At 40.5% G+C, this 20561-nt stretch overlaps 1 protein-coding gene across 1 annotated transcript; it reads right to left on the minus strand.

The window, feature by feature from the left end:
• Positions 1-15818: 15818 nt before the first annotated feature.
• On the minus strand, positions 15819-16494 carry LOC125786888 (THAP domain-containing protein 2-like). Its single transcript, XM_049470526.1, has one exon. It carries the CDS (start codon positions 16402-16404, stop codon positions 15949-15951), a length of 456 nt encoding a protein of 151 aa, XP_049326483.1. The 5' UTR covers positions 16405-16494; the 3' UTR covers positions 15819-15948.
• Positions 16495-20561: the final 4067 nt, after the last annotated feature.

Raw genomic sequence — 20561 nt, forward strand, 5'->3', positions numbered from 1 at the left:
TCCTCCTGATTGAGTTAGGTGAGGTTTCTGTAAAGTATTCTTAAGATACACAATGCTAACCATAGCAAGTTTACCCAACTATCTGAAATATTAAAAATACACATTTAATTTATTGTAAAATGATATATTTACAGCCACTCCGTATCAGTGAGTTTTGAATTAAGTATATATTGAGTAAAACTACACAAATTAAAACAATGCTGACAAAATTTTGAACAAGCAGATATTAGCTTAATTCTGGCCCAGATATTTGTCTTAACAAGCTACTAAAATACTACCGTATTTTTGCGCACTATAAAGCGCACCGGATTATAAGACGCATTATCAATGAACATCTGTTTTCTGGTCTATTTTTCACACAAAAGGTGCATCAGATTATAAGGCGCATTATGCAACACTAGTAAGGCACAAGGGTGTCACCATGTTTTCTTTCTAATTCAGAAAAAGCTACGCTAAGTCAAGCAAACAAAACTGTAATTCTGTAAAAAAACAAACAAACTGTAAAATGGTAAAAAAAATTTATTTTAAAGTTATAAACACCGAATTCTCTCCTGAAAACTGTTTATTTACAATAAGCTTAGATTTCCAGATTTCTACCTAGGCTGGGTGCAGCATTAGCATTAGAGGCTAACAGCTAGTGCTAGCCGCAGTTACGGGCTAATGCCGCCAGACAGCACTACTGCACTGAGGATCCCTGAGTGTTTCGGTAAGCCTGGATAGCTTGTTTTAACACATTAAACATGCAGGCTACAGGGCAGTAATACTCACCTCTGAACAGCAAAAAAGCTAGCACTTAGCGTGGTTAGCAGCTAATGCTAATACTTCTCCAGTCTCTGTGCTGGAGAACCAAACTGAAATGATCCTAAATGTGCCCAGATATCAAAATGTTTCTAGTCCAGATCTGGCCCACATTCTCTATTTTAAACCGTTCCCTTTGCAGCATTGTTGGACGGCACTTGGGCGGACTGCACCAAGTTGCAAGATGTGGACCACATACACACCAGATTAGGGCCATGAATTAGCCAAAAGTGAACAACACAGCTAGACCTAAACTAGACCAGATGCTAACCACCACTGTGGCCCAGACTTCAGCTGCTGCTTGTTCAAACTGCACCACTTTGCAAGATGTGAGCCACAAACACCAGATTAGGTCCATGCACACGCCTAAAGTGATCCACACAACTGGGCCTGAACTGGGCTGTATCTGAAAAGTATATGCACCAGATCTAATCAGATAACAAAATTATTATGGCCCAGGTCTAGCCACCATCAAGCATTTTTATCCGGTCTATTTTAGAACATGTGGGCCATATTTTTTGGCTTTCATGTAGCTCTATCATATCTGTGCCAGAAATGGACCAGATATGTTTTGGTACTGCACATGTGCACCATATTTAGCAGGGAGGTTCCCAGCACTTATATTGGGCCAGTAGTTCCATATCTTTAGCTGCGTTCACATTACAAGCCGCTTTGTTCAAATCCATTTTTTTGCTCAGATCTTGACGGTTCACATTCACAAATGTAAGTGAGCTGTATCTGTGTAATGTGAATGAATCTGTTCCTGAAGCGATTCACATGCACACATTGATACATATAATTTATAATGTATAAACGTCTCCGTCTTCACCAACAACAAAATACCTCATATTAGCTTTATAAAGGGAAATGGATGAGTTAGCAGCTCATATGTGGAGCATCTTTTGCTGGAGTGGAGAGTAAACAGCTGGTCTGAAGTTCATGCTCAGGACGAGGAGGTGAAAAAAGGTCAGGCGGTTTGCTTTTGCTGTTTTATTTTCTGTTATAGCTGCACAGCTGCACCAAGAGATGTGTTGTGGGTACGAGAGAGAAGCGCGTAGCGCAGAGTAAAAGCAAAAAGGCGCATTAATTCTGATTTGAACATTCACGTTTATGTCGCATGTCCATGGATTGGATACGTATTCGATTTAGGACCACATATGAAAGTGACTCAAATATGATTAAAAAAAAATAAATCGGATATTGCACATTCACACAGCCATGAAAAAATCAGATTTGAGTCACATTGAGCAAATAATCTGAATTGAGTCACTCCAGCCTGGTAATGTGAACGTGTCACGGAATCCAGGCAGGAAGACAAAAAGGCGGACGTAAAAGCAGTTAAGGGAGATTTAATAAATAAATAACAAATAAACAAAAGAGACAAGTAAACACGGAACAAAGAAATAAACCAAAACAAACGAGGGGGTAACGATAACATACAACAGGGAAGCTAAACAAAGAAACAAACTAATAACTAAACTAGATAAAGAAAACAAAACAGAACAAGAAAATAAACAAGGAACTAGAAAATAAAAAAAAATAAACAAGAAATAAACACAGAGATAAACACCGAGTAAATAACTGAGGAAACGCGGATATAAACAAGAGAAAACGCAGAAAGACAAAACAACAGGAGAAGGTGCAAAGACCGATGAGGACAAAGTGCCACAAGAGGACTATATATACAAATAGGAAAAACACACTAAACACGAACACCTGGGGTAAGGGCGGAGCTACAAATGGGACACACGTGACGGAAAATTACTGAGACAGAACACAGGAGCACAGGTCACGTGGGGAACACTCAGGCACGAGGACATGAGGAAACAGGGCAAGGACATGACAGAAAGTTTACACATTCACATGCATACAATTAATTTCCATTTCAATTAATTAATTTACTCTAAACGGACCATAACTGAGTTGTGCATTAAAATTTGTTGGACGCAGTTTTCCTAACATCCTGTAACCCTTGTTGGAAGAGCATGGACAGCTCCATATTGTCGGCTGTGTAACTGTCCCTGATCACCATTCAAGTGGTTTTATTCTCTTTACCTTCGCCTCACTCATCTCCCCAAGTACAGCATGTCCATGCCGCTCCATTTCCACACACGGCTTAGTTCTTCTGCTTTATGTAGTGCTGGAGGATCTGCCAACGACACCCTGTGGAAGCTGCGGATCCTTCGTTTCTCACAGCAGAGCGAAACCACAAGAAGACACCCTCATCTTGACATCACTGAACAGTGCGGTCAACAATGCTCTGGTGTCTTTTTTTCTTTTCCTCTCCATCTGGTCTATTCTTCCACTTGTGTCTTTTTCATTGTAATTGGGAAAGCAGCTGGGGCCTCTGCACTTCCCCCAAAAAAATTCTTTCCTCTCTTTTGTCTCTTGCTTTGTGGCTTTTTTTTTTTTTTTCATTTTGTTTTTTTTTTTGTTGGTTTTAATATTGTATTCTCATCATGAAATCATGCGCTTTTCTGTTTGTTTGTTTGTTTGTTTGTTTGTTAGTTTTTTCCACATCCACTTCAGTATGTTTGAGATAATATTGTCACGAATGAGGATGGAGGGATGGACGTAAGTGCACAATATTGTTTATTTAAACAAACTAGATTATAAAAACAGAAAACAAAACACGGGTAGCGCAATAACTCAAAAAAACAAGATAAGGATATAAATCTAACTAAGACAAAGACTAGAAAAACTGAGGAAACACGAAACTCTAAATATAACTCTAAACATAAAATAACCTGAGAACACAAAGATAACAACCTGAACAAACTTGGACCACTTACATACAGAGGACAAGGATACAAAAGACTCAACACTGAACGCTCAAACAGAGGGGCTTAAATACATGAGGAGAGTGAGGAACACCTGGGCTTGGATAACGAGGGGGCAGGGTTACAAACAAGACACAGGTGAGAACACTAATAGTTAGGGCGGGACTAGGGCGGGGCTAGGGCGGAAACAGGTACAAAAACACAACACAAGCACATGTCAGGGAACACATGACAGGTAAACAGAGGGGCAGGAGCACAAGAGACCAAATGAGGGAGACAGACATGGGCTAAACTGTGACATTACCCCCCCTCAACGGCGCCACTACCAGAGGCGCCGAGAGAGAGGGAACAGAAAAACAAGACAAGGCTAGACAAGACCAGAGAAAGAACACAGGGGCAGGAACTGAGACAGGAGACTAGACAGGAGAAACATACTGGGACTGGAATGGAGACTGGGGAGGTGGAAAAAACAGAGACTGGACAGGGGACGAGAACTGAGACTGGACAGAGGGCTGTACATTGGGCAGGGATGCAGAAAGGGCAGGGGACTGAGACTGGACAGGGGGCTGGATGTTAGATTGGGACAGAGACTGGACTGTGGAGGAGACCCTAGACTGGGCAAGGGGCTTAGACTGGACAGAGGACTTGGGCTGGACAAACTGGGTCTGGACAAGACAGGGCGATGGAACCGGGACAAATACACTTACTGGGACTGACACAAATACGGTGACCGGGATGGGAACAGAAAAACCACCGGGGACAGGAATGGGAACAAACACAGACACTGGGACCAGGACAGGGAGAGACATGGGAACAAACAAAACTTGGGGATGCCCAGGACTGGCTAAAGTCTGTGGGGTAGTTAGAGGGGCCAGCCTGGGCACAGTTCTTGGGCAGAGGTCCGGGGGCCTTGGGGCGGGCCTAGGAGCCCGTGACCTGGGAGCAGGCCTGGGGATAGGCCTGGGGGCATACAAAGTTCTGGGAGTGGGCACAGGGTCAGAGGCGGCCGGAGCCGCGGGCACAGGGTCAGAGGCGGCCGGAGCCGCGGGCACAGGGTCAGAGGCGGCCGGAGCCGCGGGCACAGGGTCAGAGGCGGCCGGAGCCGCGGGCACAGGGTCAGAGGCGGCCGGAGCCGCGGGCACAGGGTCAGAGGCGGCCGGAGCCGCGGGCACAGGGTCAGAGGCGGCCGGAGCCGCGGGCACAGGGTCAGAGGCGGCCGGAGCCGCGGGCACAGGGTCAGAGGCGGCCGGAGCCGCGGGCACAGGGTCTGGAGCAGTGGGTACCACGTGGGCGGCAGGCACTGCTGGTGCTGGAGCTGAGGCTGGAGCAGTGGGAGCTGCTGGAGCTGAGGCTGGAGCAGCGGGAGCTGCTGGAGCTGAGGCTGGAGCAGCGGGAGCTGCTGGAGCTGAGGCTGGAGCAGCGGGAGCTGCTGGAGCTGAGGCTGGAGCAGCGGGAGCTGCTGGAGCTGAGGCTGGAGCAGCGGGAGCTGCTGGAGCTGAGGCTGGAGCAGCGGGAGCTGGAGCTGGGGCAGCAGGTGCTGGAGCTGGGGCAGCAGGTGCTGGAGCTGGAGCTGGGGCAGCAGGTGCTGGAGCTGGAGCTGGGGCAGCAGGTGCTGGAGCTGGAGCTGGGGCAGCAGGTGCTGGAGCTGGAGCTGGGGCAGCAGGTGCTGGAGCTGGAGCTGGGGCAGCAGGTGCTGGAGCTGGAGCTGGGGCAGCAGGTGCTGGAGCTGGAGCTGGGGCAGCAGGTGCTGGAGCTGGAGCTGAGGCAGCAGGTGCTGAGGCTGAGGCAGCAGGTGCTGGAGCTGAGGCTGAGGCAGTAGGTGCTGGAGCTGAGGCAGTAGGTGCTGGAGCTGAGGCTGAGGCAGCAGGTGCTGGAGCTGAGGCTGGAGCAGCGGAAGCTGCTGGTGCTTGAGCTGGAGCTGAGGCTGGAGCAGCGGAAGCTGCTGGTGCTTGAGCTGGAGCTGAGGCTGGAGCAGCGGAAGCTGCTGGTGCTTGAGCTGGAGCTGAGGCTGGAGCAGCGGAAGCTGCTGGTGCTTGAGCTGGAGCTGAGGCTGGAGCAGCGGAAGCTGCTGGTGCTTGAGCTGGAGCTGAGGCTGGAGCAGCGGAAGCTGCTGGTGCTTGAGCTGGAGCTGAGGCTGGAGCAGCGGAAGCTGCTGGTGCTTGAGCTGGAGCTGAGGCTGGAGCAGCGGAAGCTGCTGGTGCTTGAGCTGGAGCTGAGGCTGGAGCAGCGGAAGCTGCTGGTGCTTGAGCTGGAGCTGGCTGTAGAGCTCGGGCAGCGGCGGGTGCAGTTTGGGCAGGCTCGGAGGGTTCCAACCCGAGGAAAGGCGCTGGGAGCGGAATATCTCCTCGGATTTGCTCGGCGAGGAGCCGGAGAAATTCAAGGTCCGCCTTCCGAGTAGCATGCCACTGTGCTACGTCCATATTTTGGTTGAGTCTTATGTCACGAATGAGGATGGAGGGATGGACGTAAGTGCACAATATTGTTTATTTAAACAAACTAGATTATAAAAACAGAAAACAAAACACGGGTAGCGCAATAACTCAAAAAAACAAGATAAGGATATAAATCTAACTAAGACAAAGACTAGAAAAACTGAGGAAACACGAAACTCTAAATATAACTCTAAACATAAAATAACCTGAGAACACAAAGATAACAACCTGAACAAACTTGGACCACTTACATACAGAGGACAAGGATACAAAAGACTCAACACTGAACGCTCAAACAGAGGGGCTTAAATACATGAGGAGAGTGAGGAACACCTGGGCTTGGATAACGAGGGGGCAGGGTTACAAACAAGACACAGGTGAGAACACTAATAGTTAGGGCGGGACTAGGGCGGGGCTAGGGCGGAAACAGGTACAAAAACACAACACAAGCACATGTCAGGGAACACATGACAGGTAAACAGAGGGGCAGGAGCACAAGAGACCAAATGAGGGAGACAGACATGGGCTAAACTGTGACAAATATACTATAAGCTATTAGAGTAATGACAGTGGAACTTCCTCATCAGTGAATTTTTTAAAGCTCTGACTGAGTTGCAAACTAATGAAGCACTATATATTAGATTTATGTTTTTTTTTTGTTATAGTATATAACAGTTACAGTATATTACTGAGTGAGCAGAGAAAACATGTATCTATATATGCTGCCTCTACAGAGATACATATGTCACTATATAATACCTAAAATATTAATTTTAACAGCACTGGCTTGTGTTTTTTTCTTTACAGATGCTAATCATCTTTAACTGACTGATATAATAATTATAAGACAACCCGAATCACTGACTGTGCCACACTGTGCAGTGTGTCACTGTAGATACCAAGCACATATTACAATAGAACGTGATGCAGTGAGTTCATCACAAGCTTTACAATGTTTTTATATCTAAGAACCTGAACCAAGGTTTACACAGCAAAAAGGCAAGTGTTAAATTAACTCCCACAGAGTTTTTCCCATTTTAACTCTTTTTCAGGGAGTTAAATCGACACTTTCAAAATAGTTAAACATTTGACACCTTGCCAGAGTTCGTTTTTAACTCACATTTGTATTTCTTTAACTTCCTAAATTGTTACACTAACACTGAAAAGAGTAAAAAAAATATAAATAAGAAGAAGATTAGTCAATTGTTATGACTTTTTATTATTTCATTATTTTTCAGGACAGGTTAGCGTGTAATTTTCCATTGTATTTCTTAGTGCATTACCAACACTTTATCACAATTTACTGTAAAAAGGATGGTAATTTGCTCTTATAGCCTACAATATATTAGCTAGACAAACAACCATTAAACAAAATATAACACAATACCCAATGGAAGGTAGCCCTGGTGGGCAAGATTTCACACTGATAGTAAGTTAGGATCTGGGGGACACACCTATTATGCAAATAACGTGTTCAACTGGGCGGAGTTTAATTAAATCTCTGTGGAGTTGGCCAGTATTTATTGGGTTTAGTGGGATTAACACTGAAATATTCCACTCTGTCAAATAACTCCAACACTGAACACCATTTAAATCTGAAAGAGTTAAAATTACACTTTAAGAGAGAAAATCAACTCTCAGCTGTTTAACTCTGAAATTTCAACTGTTTTTGCTGTGTATGTTTGCTGCATTGGGTACAACTGATTTGGTTAGTTTTGGTTTGATATTGAACTTTAGTGAGTGCACTTTGCATTAAGAACTTGTATGCATGTTAAGCTGAGAATTTCTTGGTTTTAGATAGGAAATGTCAATAGAATACCCCCACACGTCAGATTTTTTTTTCAAAAATAAATAATAAAAAAAATTTACAATAAAGACCAACCCTAATGAATGAGTGTTCTCTTTGGACAAGTAAAGTACTGTAGGGGAGGAAAATAAAAGCTGGCTGGAAAAGCGTTTTATTAATGTATTTTTTCATTATGGTTCACTATAGTTCAAACAACCTCACGGGTCATGCTTGCAGGCCAGGTTTATTGTATAAGCACCTAGATTTATTCATCAAGGGTTGCCAATTATACAATGATATAACAGGTAAGACCATTACTGTCAGTCCTGTCACTATCTGTCTGTCTGCCACGGACTCTAGTGCTCTCACAAAAGACTCCATTTCCCAGGATACACCTGCATCTAATCTCCTGGATGTTCCTGAACATGTGACGCCTTGGTGTTCTAGCTCGCCGGCATTCTTATTAGTTCATGTGTCTTCCCCTGTATAAATGACCCCACTTTTGATTCCCTATCTGCCTGGTATTAAATAAACTTTAATAGATCTTCTACCTCACACTTCGTTTAACCGATTGTTACCGACCTCTTTTTGTATCTCCGACTACCCTAGCCCTTTTTGCCTAGCCCTTTGTTGTTTAGTTAGCCTACTCATTGCCGACCTGTTTTGTTCTCCTGACTACCCTTTTTACCCTGCCCTTGCCTTGCTTTTTATATTCTGGATTTTCTGTGTCCTTGCCTGCTCACTCTGGTATGTTGTTTGTTTATGCTGCCCTTTGGTTACTGATCCTTCCTGTCCCTGACTATTCTTATAAGTTTAACCCATTATTTAATACATTGTCTATCTTGTGTTTGGCCTGTGTGAGAGTAGAGGAATCCAACACAAAGAATTACTGAACATTAAATCATGAAATTTTGTCAATTTTTAAAAGTTAAAGCAGCAGTCCTTAATTAATTTAATTATTATTTAATTAAAATGAATAGTATTTGTGAGAAGCGACAGAGTATTCACAAATAGGTAATATATAACATATTCATTTTAAAAACAGAGTGGTCTGGTAGGTTTTCTGTGGAGTTATTCTGGCCAAAACAGCTTTTACTGGTTACCAAAGCAAATAAAAGATCTACTGTGAACATGGAGATATCGCAACAGCCGAACATAGTCTTTATCTGCTCATTTACTCATAAAATTACCACTTTAAAAGTACTTATCTGCATTCTCTGTGCAAATACACATTCTGATCGGAGAGATTTTGAATTCCCCAAACTTACAAACTGTCCCTTTAATTATTAAATAATTAAAAGAAGAATCATTTTTGCTGGAAGATACTGTTCAAAGCAGTTCTGACTGTCATCTCTTACTGATCCAACTATGCATCATTTATTTTTTACCCTGTTTACACTTTCTAATAAAAACTAGACATATAGGGTGCAAAGGAAAGTTCCAAATCTTGACGTTTCTAAAAGGAAATTTTCAGAAGTGCTCACAGCTTGGTCTAGGTGGAAGTAAACGCCTGCGCTGGCTCGTGTGAGACTGTTTGCCCATCTTTCCAACTACACATACCCACACACACACACACACACACACACACACAATTACTGCCAGATCCCACTGAGCAGTGGCATGGAGGTCAGCGGATGACCCCTGCCAGGCCCAGATGTGGTTGAGGCAGGCCAAAAGATTCAACCTTTGAGGCCAGAAGCTGACTGTTCGAGCCGCCTGCCTGTGATAAGTAACCATGAAACCAAAATGGCTGGTTTCCTTTATTCCAGCGGTGGGAGCTTGCCCCATGCACCATGAAGCCTCTTACATCTACACTCTTAGAGACGCAGACAGAGTCAAGCACAACTGCAACCTCTCGCTTCTTTTAAATAAAGACCAGTGAAAAAGCTAAACGTTAGAACATGTGTCAGGAAAAAAAAAAAATATATAAATATTTTTAGAAACCTGCTGTTAAAGATGATATATTTTTGTAAGGTTTTATCTGTCTGTTTGTGAAAAGAAATTAATAGAATACTTTTTTTTCTGCAGGTGCACCCATGCAACAAGGATATTTAATTTATATATTTGATAAAATAATATAAAATGATCTTCCACAGTTAAAGATCCTTCCATTCTACAGAGTTTTAGAGACAACCCAGCTGACGGAGAACATTATGAAAACATTTAGCAGAGGCTCCAGGAAGGTTAGCCTCAGCATGCATCTCAAAGTTATAAGAAAGTTTCTCACATAATGTTGCTATGACACAAAAAAAAAAAAAAAACACTCCTGTTACTGGCACTCACTCCTGTTACTGGCACTCACTCCTGTTTCTGGCACTCACTCCTGTTACTGGAACTCACTCCTGTTACTGGCACTCACTCCTGTTACTTTTTATGTTTTGAGTAACAGGACTAAAAGCAACAGGAATGAGTTTTTAGCATAGAATTAGCAAACACATTAAAAATACCTAAATGGTGTCTATGCTAATAGCATGAGGACACTTTCTAGTGATTTTCTCAAAATTTGTATTTAAAAATAAACCAATAAGATCTAAGAATTAATTTAGGTAACAGGACAGAGTGTTGAGATTGAGCTTCTCAGTCAGAGTTACAAAAAGATCAAATATACAGAAAAACTAATGAGGGAAGTTTTTTTTGGTCTTTCCATGATCTTCAGAAGGACCAGCTGATGTCACTTCCTGTTGTAGATGTGACTTGTAGAATGTTCCAGATGTTTCAGATGGGGACTGAGTAAAACCCAGGGACACAACTAAAATGTGTAGGCCTTGTCTCATGTCTCTGTGTGTTTTCCCCATGTGACCTGTGCGCCTCTGTGTCTCTTGTCAGTAGTTTTCCACCACGTGCCTCATGTGTAGCTCCGCCCCTTCCCCAGGTGTTTCCACTTCTAGTGTGTTTCCTGTTAGTATAAATAGCCCTCCTCTGTCACGATTGACCCAGGCAGGGGAGACGAGGAGACGGACGCAAATGCAGGTAAGTAAGAAATAATAATTTCATAAATAAAATAACAAATGAACAAAGTAACAAGTAAACACGTAACAAAGATAATGAACCAAAATAAACGAGGGAGACCACAGAACATAAACAAACTAGAGATAATAATAATAATAATAATAATAATAATAATAATAATAATAATAATAATAATAATAATAATAAACAAACAGGGAATATATACAAGGAGCTAGGGAACATGAAATAAAACAAGAAACTAGACAAGATAACCAAATAACTAAGAACACGAAATAAACACTAGAAAGACAAAACAACAGGAGTTGATGCAAAGACCGACCAAGGACAAGTGACAGAGGAGGACTATATATACAAACATGAAACACACTAGAAGTGGAAACACCTGGGGAAGGGTGTGTCTCTACAAATGAGACACATGGTGGAAAACTACTGAGACAGGAGACACAGGGAGCACAGGTAATGTGGGGAAATCACACAGAGACATGAGACAAGGCCAGGATGTGACAATCATCCATTTTTTTTCTTTACTGTTAAAAAGTTATGGTCATATAGGATATAGGTGACTATAAATTAAATCATAAAGTTCATTGTTATATTTTAGCTTCCCATTTATATGGTTTAACTGCTATATACATGTTTTTTTTTTACATTCATGCAGTTTTTTTTAATGATAAAAATACTCATCATCACATGCTTTCTCAGGTTTGATGTGAAAGTTTTGAAAGCTGACAGCTCTGTCCGGCGGGGCACATTTTGCATTGCACGAGGAAGTTATTGCCTCATTATTCCACGCGTGAGCATCCGTGCGCTGGCACATCTGTGCCAATTTGTATTTTTTTTTTTTTTACTCAGTAAATGTAAACTTACCTATTTTAAAAACTACTTTAAAAATGACAAATTACTCATAAAAATCTACTCAATTACAGTAACTTGAGTAAATGTAATTAGTTACTTTCCACCTCTGCAGGTATTGAGTATCTTTAATATCTACAAACATGGCGAGACGTTAGCTTAACTATACAGTTCCGCTTTTATGGTTGAAGGTCATCATGCCTACTGATGTTTAAAGATACTGGTTGAATATTGTTGAGTGTTTTCATGGACGTGTAACAACCTTTTAATTAGGAGATCAGGGTATAAGAACCTTCAGTTCTTCAGCTGAGTTTGTTCAGCACCTTGAAACACCTCACAAGCCGAGCCTTCACACTTCTGAACTTCTTTGAACTTCACTTTATAAATTAATGATATTTTGCCCGCTGAGATGCAGAAGGGAGACATGCTGGCAAAAGATTTCCAGTTATTTCTTAAGCTCTTATGTTGAAATGGAGCAAGGCTGTTTTTTTCCCTCCTGTGTAAAAACACGTCTCACTCTAGTCTGGCCCTTCAGACATGATTCCTGCTTCAGACATTCCATAACAAAACCTGCACAAAGCGTTCTGAAGGACCGGCCAACAACATCACCTGGGTCCAAGTTCTAGATCCACGGCCAACGGCTCTTCACGCCAACGGGCGGCTCGCGAGGTCTCTGGCAAACCGCACAAAGGTGGAAAGCTACCTTAGGTCATCTTTGTTCTTCCCACCCTTCCCTTTTCTTTCTTTTTCTCCTTCTCTTTATTCGTTTCAGATGTCTGGCAGAAGCAGCACAAATGATTGTGTTAACACTCGCTGTGTCAAATGTCAGATACGGTGTTTATAAATCATACATGATATCTGAGAAATATTTCAGATTTTTGCAGAATCTGAATCTCAGCTTGGTTATTATTATTTATGCTGTTTTGGTTTATAAAGTCATCTGTTAATATTGATGGGTCCATCTCAGTATAATGTGCATTTTTTGTTTACATTTCAAGTAAACATTGTGTAAAATGTTCTGCATTGTAGATTAATACTAAAGTCAACCAAACTATGACGAAATGATTTATTTTGTAATTATTTAGTAAAGAAAAAGGGTGTTAAACGAAATAGAATATGTTTTATATTTTAGATTCTTTAAAGCAGCACCTCTGGCTTAGATAGAGACAGCTTAACACATCTTGGTGATTCAGACGTAGAGTTGATATACATGATTTCATATTATGGCAAGAACTACTCAATTAACTCAAAAAACTTTAAAAGTATCCTCAAGAGCAGTCACAAAGACCATCAAAAAATGATATGATGAAACTGGCACTCATCAGTGCCGCCACATCTGTCCACAATAACATGCATTAAAACTAAACTTCTGTCCTATATATTAATTAATGTTATAATTTGGAATGGAAATATTGAAATCTAGGTATTATAATATACATTATGTCTTGACTCAGACTCAACTAATAAAAGTCTTGGTATTGACTCAGACTCAATTAATAAAAGTCTTGGTATTGACTCAGACTCAACTAATAAAAGTCTTGGTCTTGACTCTGACTCAATTAATTAAAGTCTTGGTCTTTACTCTGACTTAACTAATAAAAGTCTTGGTATTGACTCTCACTCAACTAATAAAAGTCTTGGTATTGACTCAGACTTAACTAATAAAAGTCTTGGTATTCACTTTCACTCAACTAATAAAAGTCTTGGTATTGACTCAGACTTAACTAATAAAAGTCTTGGTATTGACTTGCACTCAACTACTAAAAGTCTTGGTATTGACTCTCACTCAACTAATAAAAGTCTTGGTATTGACTCAGACTTAACTAATAAAAGTCTTGGTTTTGACTCAGACTTAACTAATAAAAGTCTTGGTTTTGACTCAGACTTAACTAATAAAAGTCTTGGTTTTGACTCAGACTTAACTAATAAAAGTCTTGGTATTCACTCTCACTCAACTAATAAAAGTCTTGGTATTCATTCAGACTTAACTAATAAAAGTCTTGGTATTCACTCTCACTCAACTAATAAAAGTCTTGGTATTGACTCGGACTCAACTAATAAAATTCTTGGTATTGACTCGGACTCAACTAATAAAATTCTTGGTATTGACTCGCACTCAACTAATAAAAGTCTTGGTATTGACTCTCACTCAACTAATACAATTCTTGGTATTGACTCGCACTCAACTAATAAAAGTCTTGGTATTGACTCACACTCAACTAATAAAAGTCTTGGTATTGACTCTTACTCAACTAATAAAATTCTTGGTATTGACTCACACTCAACTAATAAAAGTCTTGGTATTGACTCATCCTTAACAAATAAAAGTCTTTGTTTTGACTCAGTCTTCACTAATAAAAGTCTTGGTATTGACTCAGACTTAACTAATAAAAGTCTTGGTTTTGACTCAGACCTAACTAATAAAAGTTTTGGTTTTGACCCAGACCTAACTAATAAAAGTCTTGGTTTTGACCCAGACTTAACTAATAACAGTCTTGGTATTGACTCAGACTTGACAAATAAAATTCTTGGTATTGACTCACACTCAACTAATAAAAGTCTTGGTATTGACTCAGACTTAACAAATAAAAGTCTTGGTTTTGACTCAGTCTTCACTAATAAAAGTCTTGGTATTGACTCAGACTTAACTAATAAAAGTCTTGGTTTTGACTCAGACCTAACTAATAAAAGTCTTGGTTTTGACCCAGACAGTCTTGGTTTTGACTCAGACTCAACTAATAAAAGTCTTGGTATTGACTCAGACTTAACTAATAAAAGTCTTGGTTTTGACTCAGTCTTCACTAATAAAAGTCTTGGTATTGACTCAGACTTGACAAATAAAAGTCTTGGTTTTGACTGAGTCTTCACTAATAAAAGTATTGGTATTGACTCAGACTTGACAAATAAAAGTCTTGGTTTTGACTCAGACTTAACTAATAAAAGTCTTGGTTTTGACCCAGACTTAACTAATAACAGTCTTGGTTTTGACTCAGACTTAACTAATAAAAGTCTTGGTATTGACTCAGACTTAACTAATAAAAGTCTTAGTATTGACTCACACTCAACTAATAAAAGTATACAACAAAATGTGTTGACTACAACAAATAATTAATTGTAATTGTAATATTTTTAAACAGTTCTTGAATGTATGGGATGAAAAACCATCATTGGTCTGGAATCCTTTAAACTCGGGGAGCCAATAGACCTCTTTCACGCAAGGAGGAGGGGTCAAGTTCCGGGCGAGGTGATGTGTAGGCGTATTTCCGGTTTGCAGCACCGCTAGGAAAATGGATGGCTTTTATTATTCCTCGTCTTTGGCTGAACTTCCCCGCTTTAGGCAGGATGATGTGACCAGAACTGTCGAGGAGCTGTCGAGGACCAAACGAGCCAAACTCGATAAAGGATACAAGTTCTTTTTCGAGCAATTTATTTTTGATTATGAAGGTAAATGGATGCAGTTCTGTAGTTTAGGTTAGCCAAGTTAACTAGCCTGCCTAGCTAGCTTCTTAGCTCGGTGCTCACTTAACATTCTATCATTTAAGCCTTTATCAAACTGTTTGTTAATTCTATTGTTAAATAAAGCATATAGTGTACTGTTATAAGTGCCTGTCTTATGATATTGTGTGTTTAGTGTCCAATGTTGTAGAGAAGGAGATCCGTGTTAGGGCTCGGTGCTTAAAGAAAAGCGAGGAACCACACAAGCTAGAGGTCTAAGCTAATGTTAGATGTAATGTTATAAAAATTAAGATAAGTGGACAATTTTGCAAAATTATGAAAAAGAAATGTTAAGAATGATACATGAAGGGAGGTAAATTATGCTATAAAATGGATGAAATATTTATATAAAGAAAAAAAACATTTGTAATTATATTATTAAAATGTAGCTAGTTACGTAAGGCAAATAATGCTATAAATGAAGAAATAAAGTGGCCAAGAAATAATGTAAACAAATAAAAAAACGTAGCCATCTAATGTAAATTAGGTTATAAGAGTAAGAAAAAAGGGAATATCTTAATATTAAGAGAAAAAGGTGAGGAAAACATTGCACTTTAAACAAGATAAACTAAAGAAGTACAGTGTTATCAGGAAAAAACATGCATGTAAAGTCTGATTCAGCTAGCTTGATAACAGCTGTTCTATATAAAATGGACCGTAGCTAGCTAGCTACAAGCTTCTGTCTATTTTAGACAGAACAGCTGTTATCATGCTAGCTGAATCAGACTTTACATGCATGTTTTTTTCCTGATAACACTGTACTTCTTTAGTTTATCTTGTTTAAAGTACAATGTTTTATAGAGCAGTGTTACTAGCTTGCTAGCTAGGTAGTTAGCTACTCACCGGGAGTCGGCCGAGTCACGTAGTCGTGGTCCCGCACAGCCGCGCTCCCGTCTCCCTCTTCTTCCAGCACACCGACAGCCTGCTCCCCTATCGCGCCCTCCTCGTCCAAACGAGCAGAATCTCCGAGACGGGAATTCACTCTGCTGTACACAGACTGCCTGGCTGGCCGAGTCCAGCTAAAACGACGCGGTATCGCACCTTTCTTCAGCCACGTCTTGCCCTTTGGTGTAACGTAGATGTCCTGCGGCTCAAAATGAGCGCTACACACATGCGTGCTGTTCCTAAGAATTTTGAAATTCGGCCCCTCACTCCTTCTAATGGCTATCACCCACTTCTTTCTGAGTTCCTCCTCAGCTGGAAATGAGTGGAAACTCAAATAAGGCTGTTTTTGCTTGGAATTAGAGCACAGTGGTACGCTGCAAAAACACTTACTACTCACTTGCGCCATGGCGGAAGAACGAACGCTCCAAACGGAACTGAGTTTACACAGAAATGTCTAGACCGGAAATGTCGACCCCGGAAGCGAGAGAAAGGCCTATCGTAGCTCTGTCAGAGCAACACTCATTTGTGGCAAACTTTATTTTTAAGAGTGTATAAGCTTTCTGCTCTGCAACAGGAGAGTGATTAACAGGGTTAACTTTATTTATTTTACACGACTAATCAAATGACCTAAGCTATTTCTCTCCCTGCCTCTACACACACACACACACACACACACACACATTAAATGTAAAGTAAGGTGGAGCTTCCAGAGCCCTTAGGCCACTGGCACTTTTCCTCCTCCTTCCCCCGGGCCCTGCCGTAATGCTTACTTATCGTTCTGTGCCAATGCAAACACCACAGCCTATGCTAAAGAAACACAGAATCTGAAATAAAGAGAGCTATTTTCCCTTACATGCACACTCCTGCCTCTGTTCTCTCCCTCTCTCTCTCTCTCTCTCTCTGCTTTAAAGAAAAAAAAAAACCTTAAGGGGAAGGATGGATGGTCAGGGGTTATTCAATCCAGCCTGGGCTGTAAAATTAGTTTCAGAGCAGTGAGAAGTCTGGCTCTCATGAAGCATGGCATACGTGCCAGCTGTGTGTGTTTGAGTGTGTGTGTGTGTGTGTTGAGAAAAAAATAAATAATTTAACTGAGTTCTAACATCACTTTTATAAATCAGAGTATTATATTCCAATACTTGTTCTATACTGAATTTTCCCAAATGCTTATACTCGCTTACACTCATACAGTATCAGAATCCAAATAAACCCTAACCCAAGTCTATATGAGATTAACAGATTTGGGAGGGTAATTAAAAAAAAATGCATTTCAATTACTGACTATATACCTGTTTAACACTGTAACAGTAGCATAATCTAAAAGATAACATTATTAAAATAAAATAAAAACCTGATTGTTTTGGGTTGCTTTTGGATTGTTTGTCTCTTTAAAGGCATATATACACTGACTGACAGCCTGGGGTGCGTTTCCCAAAAGCTCATCGATGCTTCTGTGGTGCAAGTGTTTCCCAAAAGCTTGGTTGAAACAATGAAGTAAACCACATTAATAATTTACATAGTGTGAACCATCGTTAAGATACTGAGATGTTTTTTTCCCAAAACCGTGGTTCCACCAATCGTTACACCAAACCTCTGTGGTTAATCTGAGTACGGATTTTCGCTCTATTCTCATGAGGGCAATAAAAGCTTTCAAAAACTAAGGATTGATTCATTAAAAACAGAAATTCTTTGATTATTCTTTGAATATTTGTTTGTAGTTAAGACTAATAAATAGTATCATAAGTATGAAAAATTACGCCTTGCTTGAATTGAAAAGTGTGCTAATTCTCTTAATTAATCATGTGTGTGTTTTGGAAGTAACATTTCATTGGATTGTATCTCTTTTACAAGAAATACTCTTCGTGGAATATGCATATTAACAAAAACATAATACACCAAAAGTTTTTGTTGGAATGTAATGATACTTTATATGTGTACATGTAATGATTATTCATTGGCTTGCAATGATTTGTAATGATTGTAATGATTATTCATTGAGTTCTGACTTCTGACAATCTGGCAGATTGGTATTTTAATGGTGTAGCGTTTCTGGGCATCTCAGAATAGGAAGCTGACCTTTGTGTCTATGCTGTGAATGTTACTTTATTGTGTATTCTGTTTATTGTTGGTTTAAAAAGTTGGATGTGTGCACAGCTGCGTGTCCTTGTGCGTATAATGAGCAGGGATGTACACTGAGAGCGAACAGTGCACCTACATTCCAAGATAGCAATGAACGTCTGTCTGGTGAATGTTTTGTGAAAAGAAAAGTGAAAAAAGTTCAAGGGGTATGAAGGCTTTTGCAAGCCACTAAAAAACCACAAAATTCACACATATAAAGTATTGTATCATTACATTCCGACAAAAACTTTTTGATGTATTATGGTTTTGTTTATAGAGCCTTTCTTGTTAAAGAGATACAATACAATGAAATATAATTTTCCATTTTTGCTTTGTACTGGTCCACTCATCTGGAAAAGTTTAAAAAACTCAGCCTAGACCAGCATGAATTCCCTGTTAGTCCAAAATGGTCTAAGCTCTCAGAATGTGCATTTCGAGGTTTCATCCGCTCTCTACATTAGTAATCCGTTACTAAGCAGAGAGGCCCAACTATATGACATAATGCATGCATTTGGCGGAGTGATTCTGTTTCTGTTTCAGCTACGATGCTAAGCAACTAGCAACATGCCAACAACATGAACTCACTGTTTCTCTGCTGAGAGCATAAAAGTCCTGTGTTTACAAATGCCTTAGTCAGCCTTGGCCGAGTGTCCACAACATAACACTATTAGCACTGCAGAGGCCCGCAGACTAAGATCAGGGCCAGATGTTTATCATTAACATCAATTTGTCTCCATAACTGACCTGGATCAATTTTACCTCATGTGCAACTTGAGTTACTGTTATACATCATAGCCTAAAAAGAGCACCATAATACATGAACATAGTTCTCCTTCCAGCCAGCTAAATTAGCATAGCTATACAGATAACTACAGGATTCTGTGCGGATTTTATGTGAAAACCATTTTCAAACACTAATTTCAATGACAATTCAGGCAATGGAATACAAACAAATATGAGGTATTACAAACAAATCAAACAAAATCTACTCTTTGTAAAAGTTGCTTTATTCATTTAAATAGATAAATACATCTATAGAGTCAATTGCATTGGCAACTGTTTTTCTATTGGCTGTTGATGCCATAGACTGTGTATAGCTGGACAGAGCATCATCTTTCAAAAGTGAAGCCAACCCCAGGTCGGGCGCCCCCTGCTGTTCGGTTTCAGAAAGCTGCGTAACACCACCCACCCAACCCCACCCAACAGACAACTTTAAATCACGTTTTTTTCCAATATACTGCAATTCTACCTCCATTATTTAAATACAACAGCTAGTGTAACCTCTGCTTAGATTGTTAAATTTTTTATATTCCCACAGATTTTTTTTTTTTAAAAACGTTATTCGGCTCTATTTAAAAAGGTGTGGTTATTGTAAAAGGGCTGGGTTACACCTAGCCGGGGTGGGACCAATGACTGTATGGAAGGGACTATAGACTGTGTATAGCTCTGTGGAGGCAGCCCTCAGGGGCGGGGTTATTTAAATGAGTAGGCTGTCTCTCCACAGTCTTTCTCCCTCCTCTGGTCTCTACTGTGCAGAATCTGGTGTCAGGATCGCAAACATGGCGGAAGATTTTGGCTTCATTTTCATTGAATGAATGGGAATGGCGACACGGCGTCCATCTTTTTTTACAGTCTCTGGTTGATGCCATCTATTTGCTTACTGTGTGGGCGTGTCCTCCAGTCATTGATACTGACTATCAATATATAGTCATTCCCTCCAGTCTTCCAAAGATGGACTTGTGGGTCACACTGTATATAATGGTTAAATGCCTTGCCTCTGTGTTAGGCAGTGATGGGAGTAACGTTACCAATATCCGACACTCCGTTACGCACGTGTGCGTGTGAGTCACAAGGGACGGAAGGATGTGTTGATGGTGGGATGGTCACTCTAACGCTATAAAAAGGGGTAGTGGGAGGGTTTAGGAAGTCGTTTGCCCTGGTTAACTCCTCCTCTTTGCTGTGAATTTGACCTTCTGGCCGCTGGGCCTGTGGGTTTACGTGTGGTTTGGCGTGGTGGAGTGAGGCACAATTGCTAGGATTTGCGTGCTTTAATCAGTTCAGTGATTGGCGTGGTAGTGTTGTGCCGGGGTCTGAGGCCTTCATTCGGTTTCTGCTGCGCATCTCTGTTGCTTTATCTCTTCCTTTTTTTATTATTAGATATTTTTAATTTTTATTTAATTTCATCCCCAGATGCTTTTTTTTTCCGGTAGTACAAGATTTAGTAATTTTCTCTGGTCGTGTGGAGTTTTTCATTTCTTTTTTTTTTTTTAATTCGTTAGATTATATTTTTGTCAACATTTTGGTTTTAGGATAAAATCATGAGAGGACTGTAAGCTCGAGATTTAACCTTCGCTCACTTCCAACACAACCGTGTCCTCTCGCACACTTTAAACACACATCTGGAAGTTCTGCCTTTGCTCTGAAGCTGAAACACTTTGTGTGAAAGCG

Source organism: Astyanax mexicanus, chromosome 22 (assembly GCF_023375975.1).
Source record: "Astyanax mexicanus isolate ESR-SI-001 chromosome 22, AstMex3_surface, whole genome shotgun sequence".
Taxonomy (NCBI): Eukaryota; Metazoa; Chordata; class Actinopteri; order Characiformes; family Acestrorhamphidae; genus Astyanax; species Astyanax mexicanus.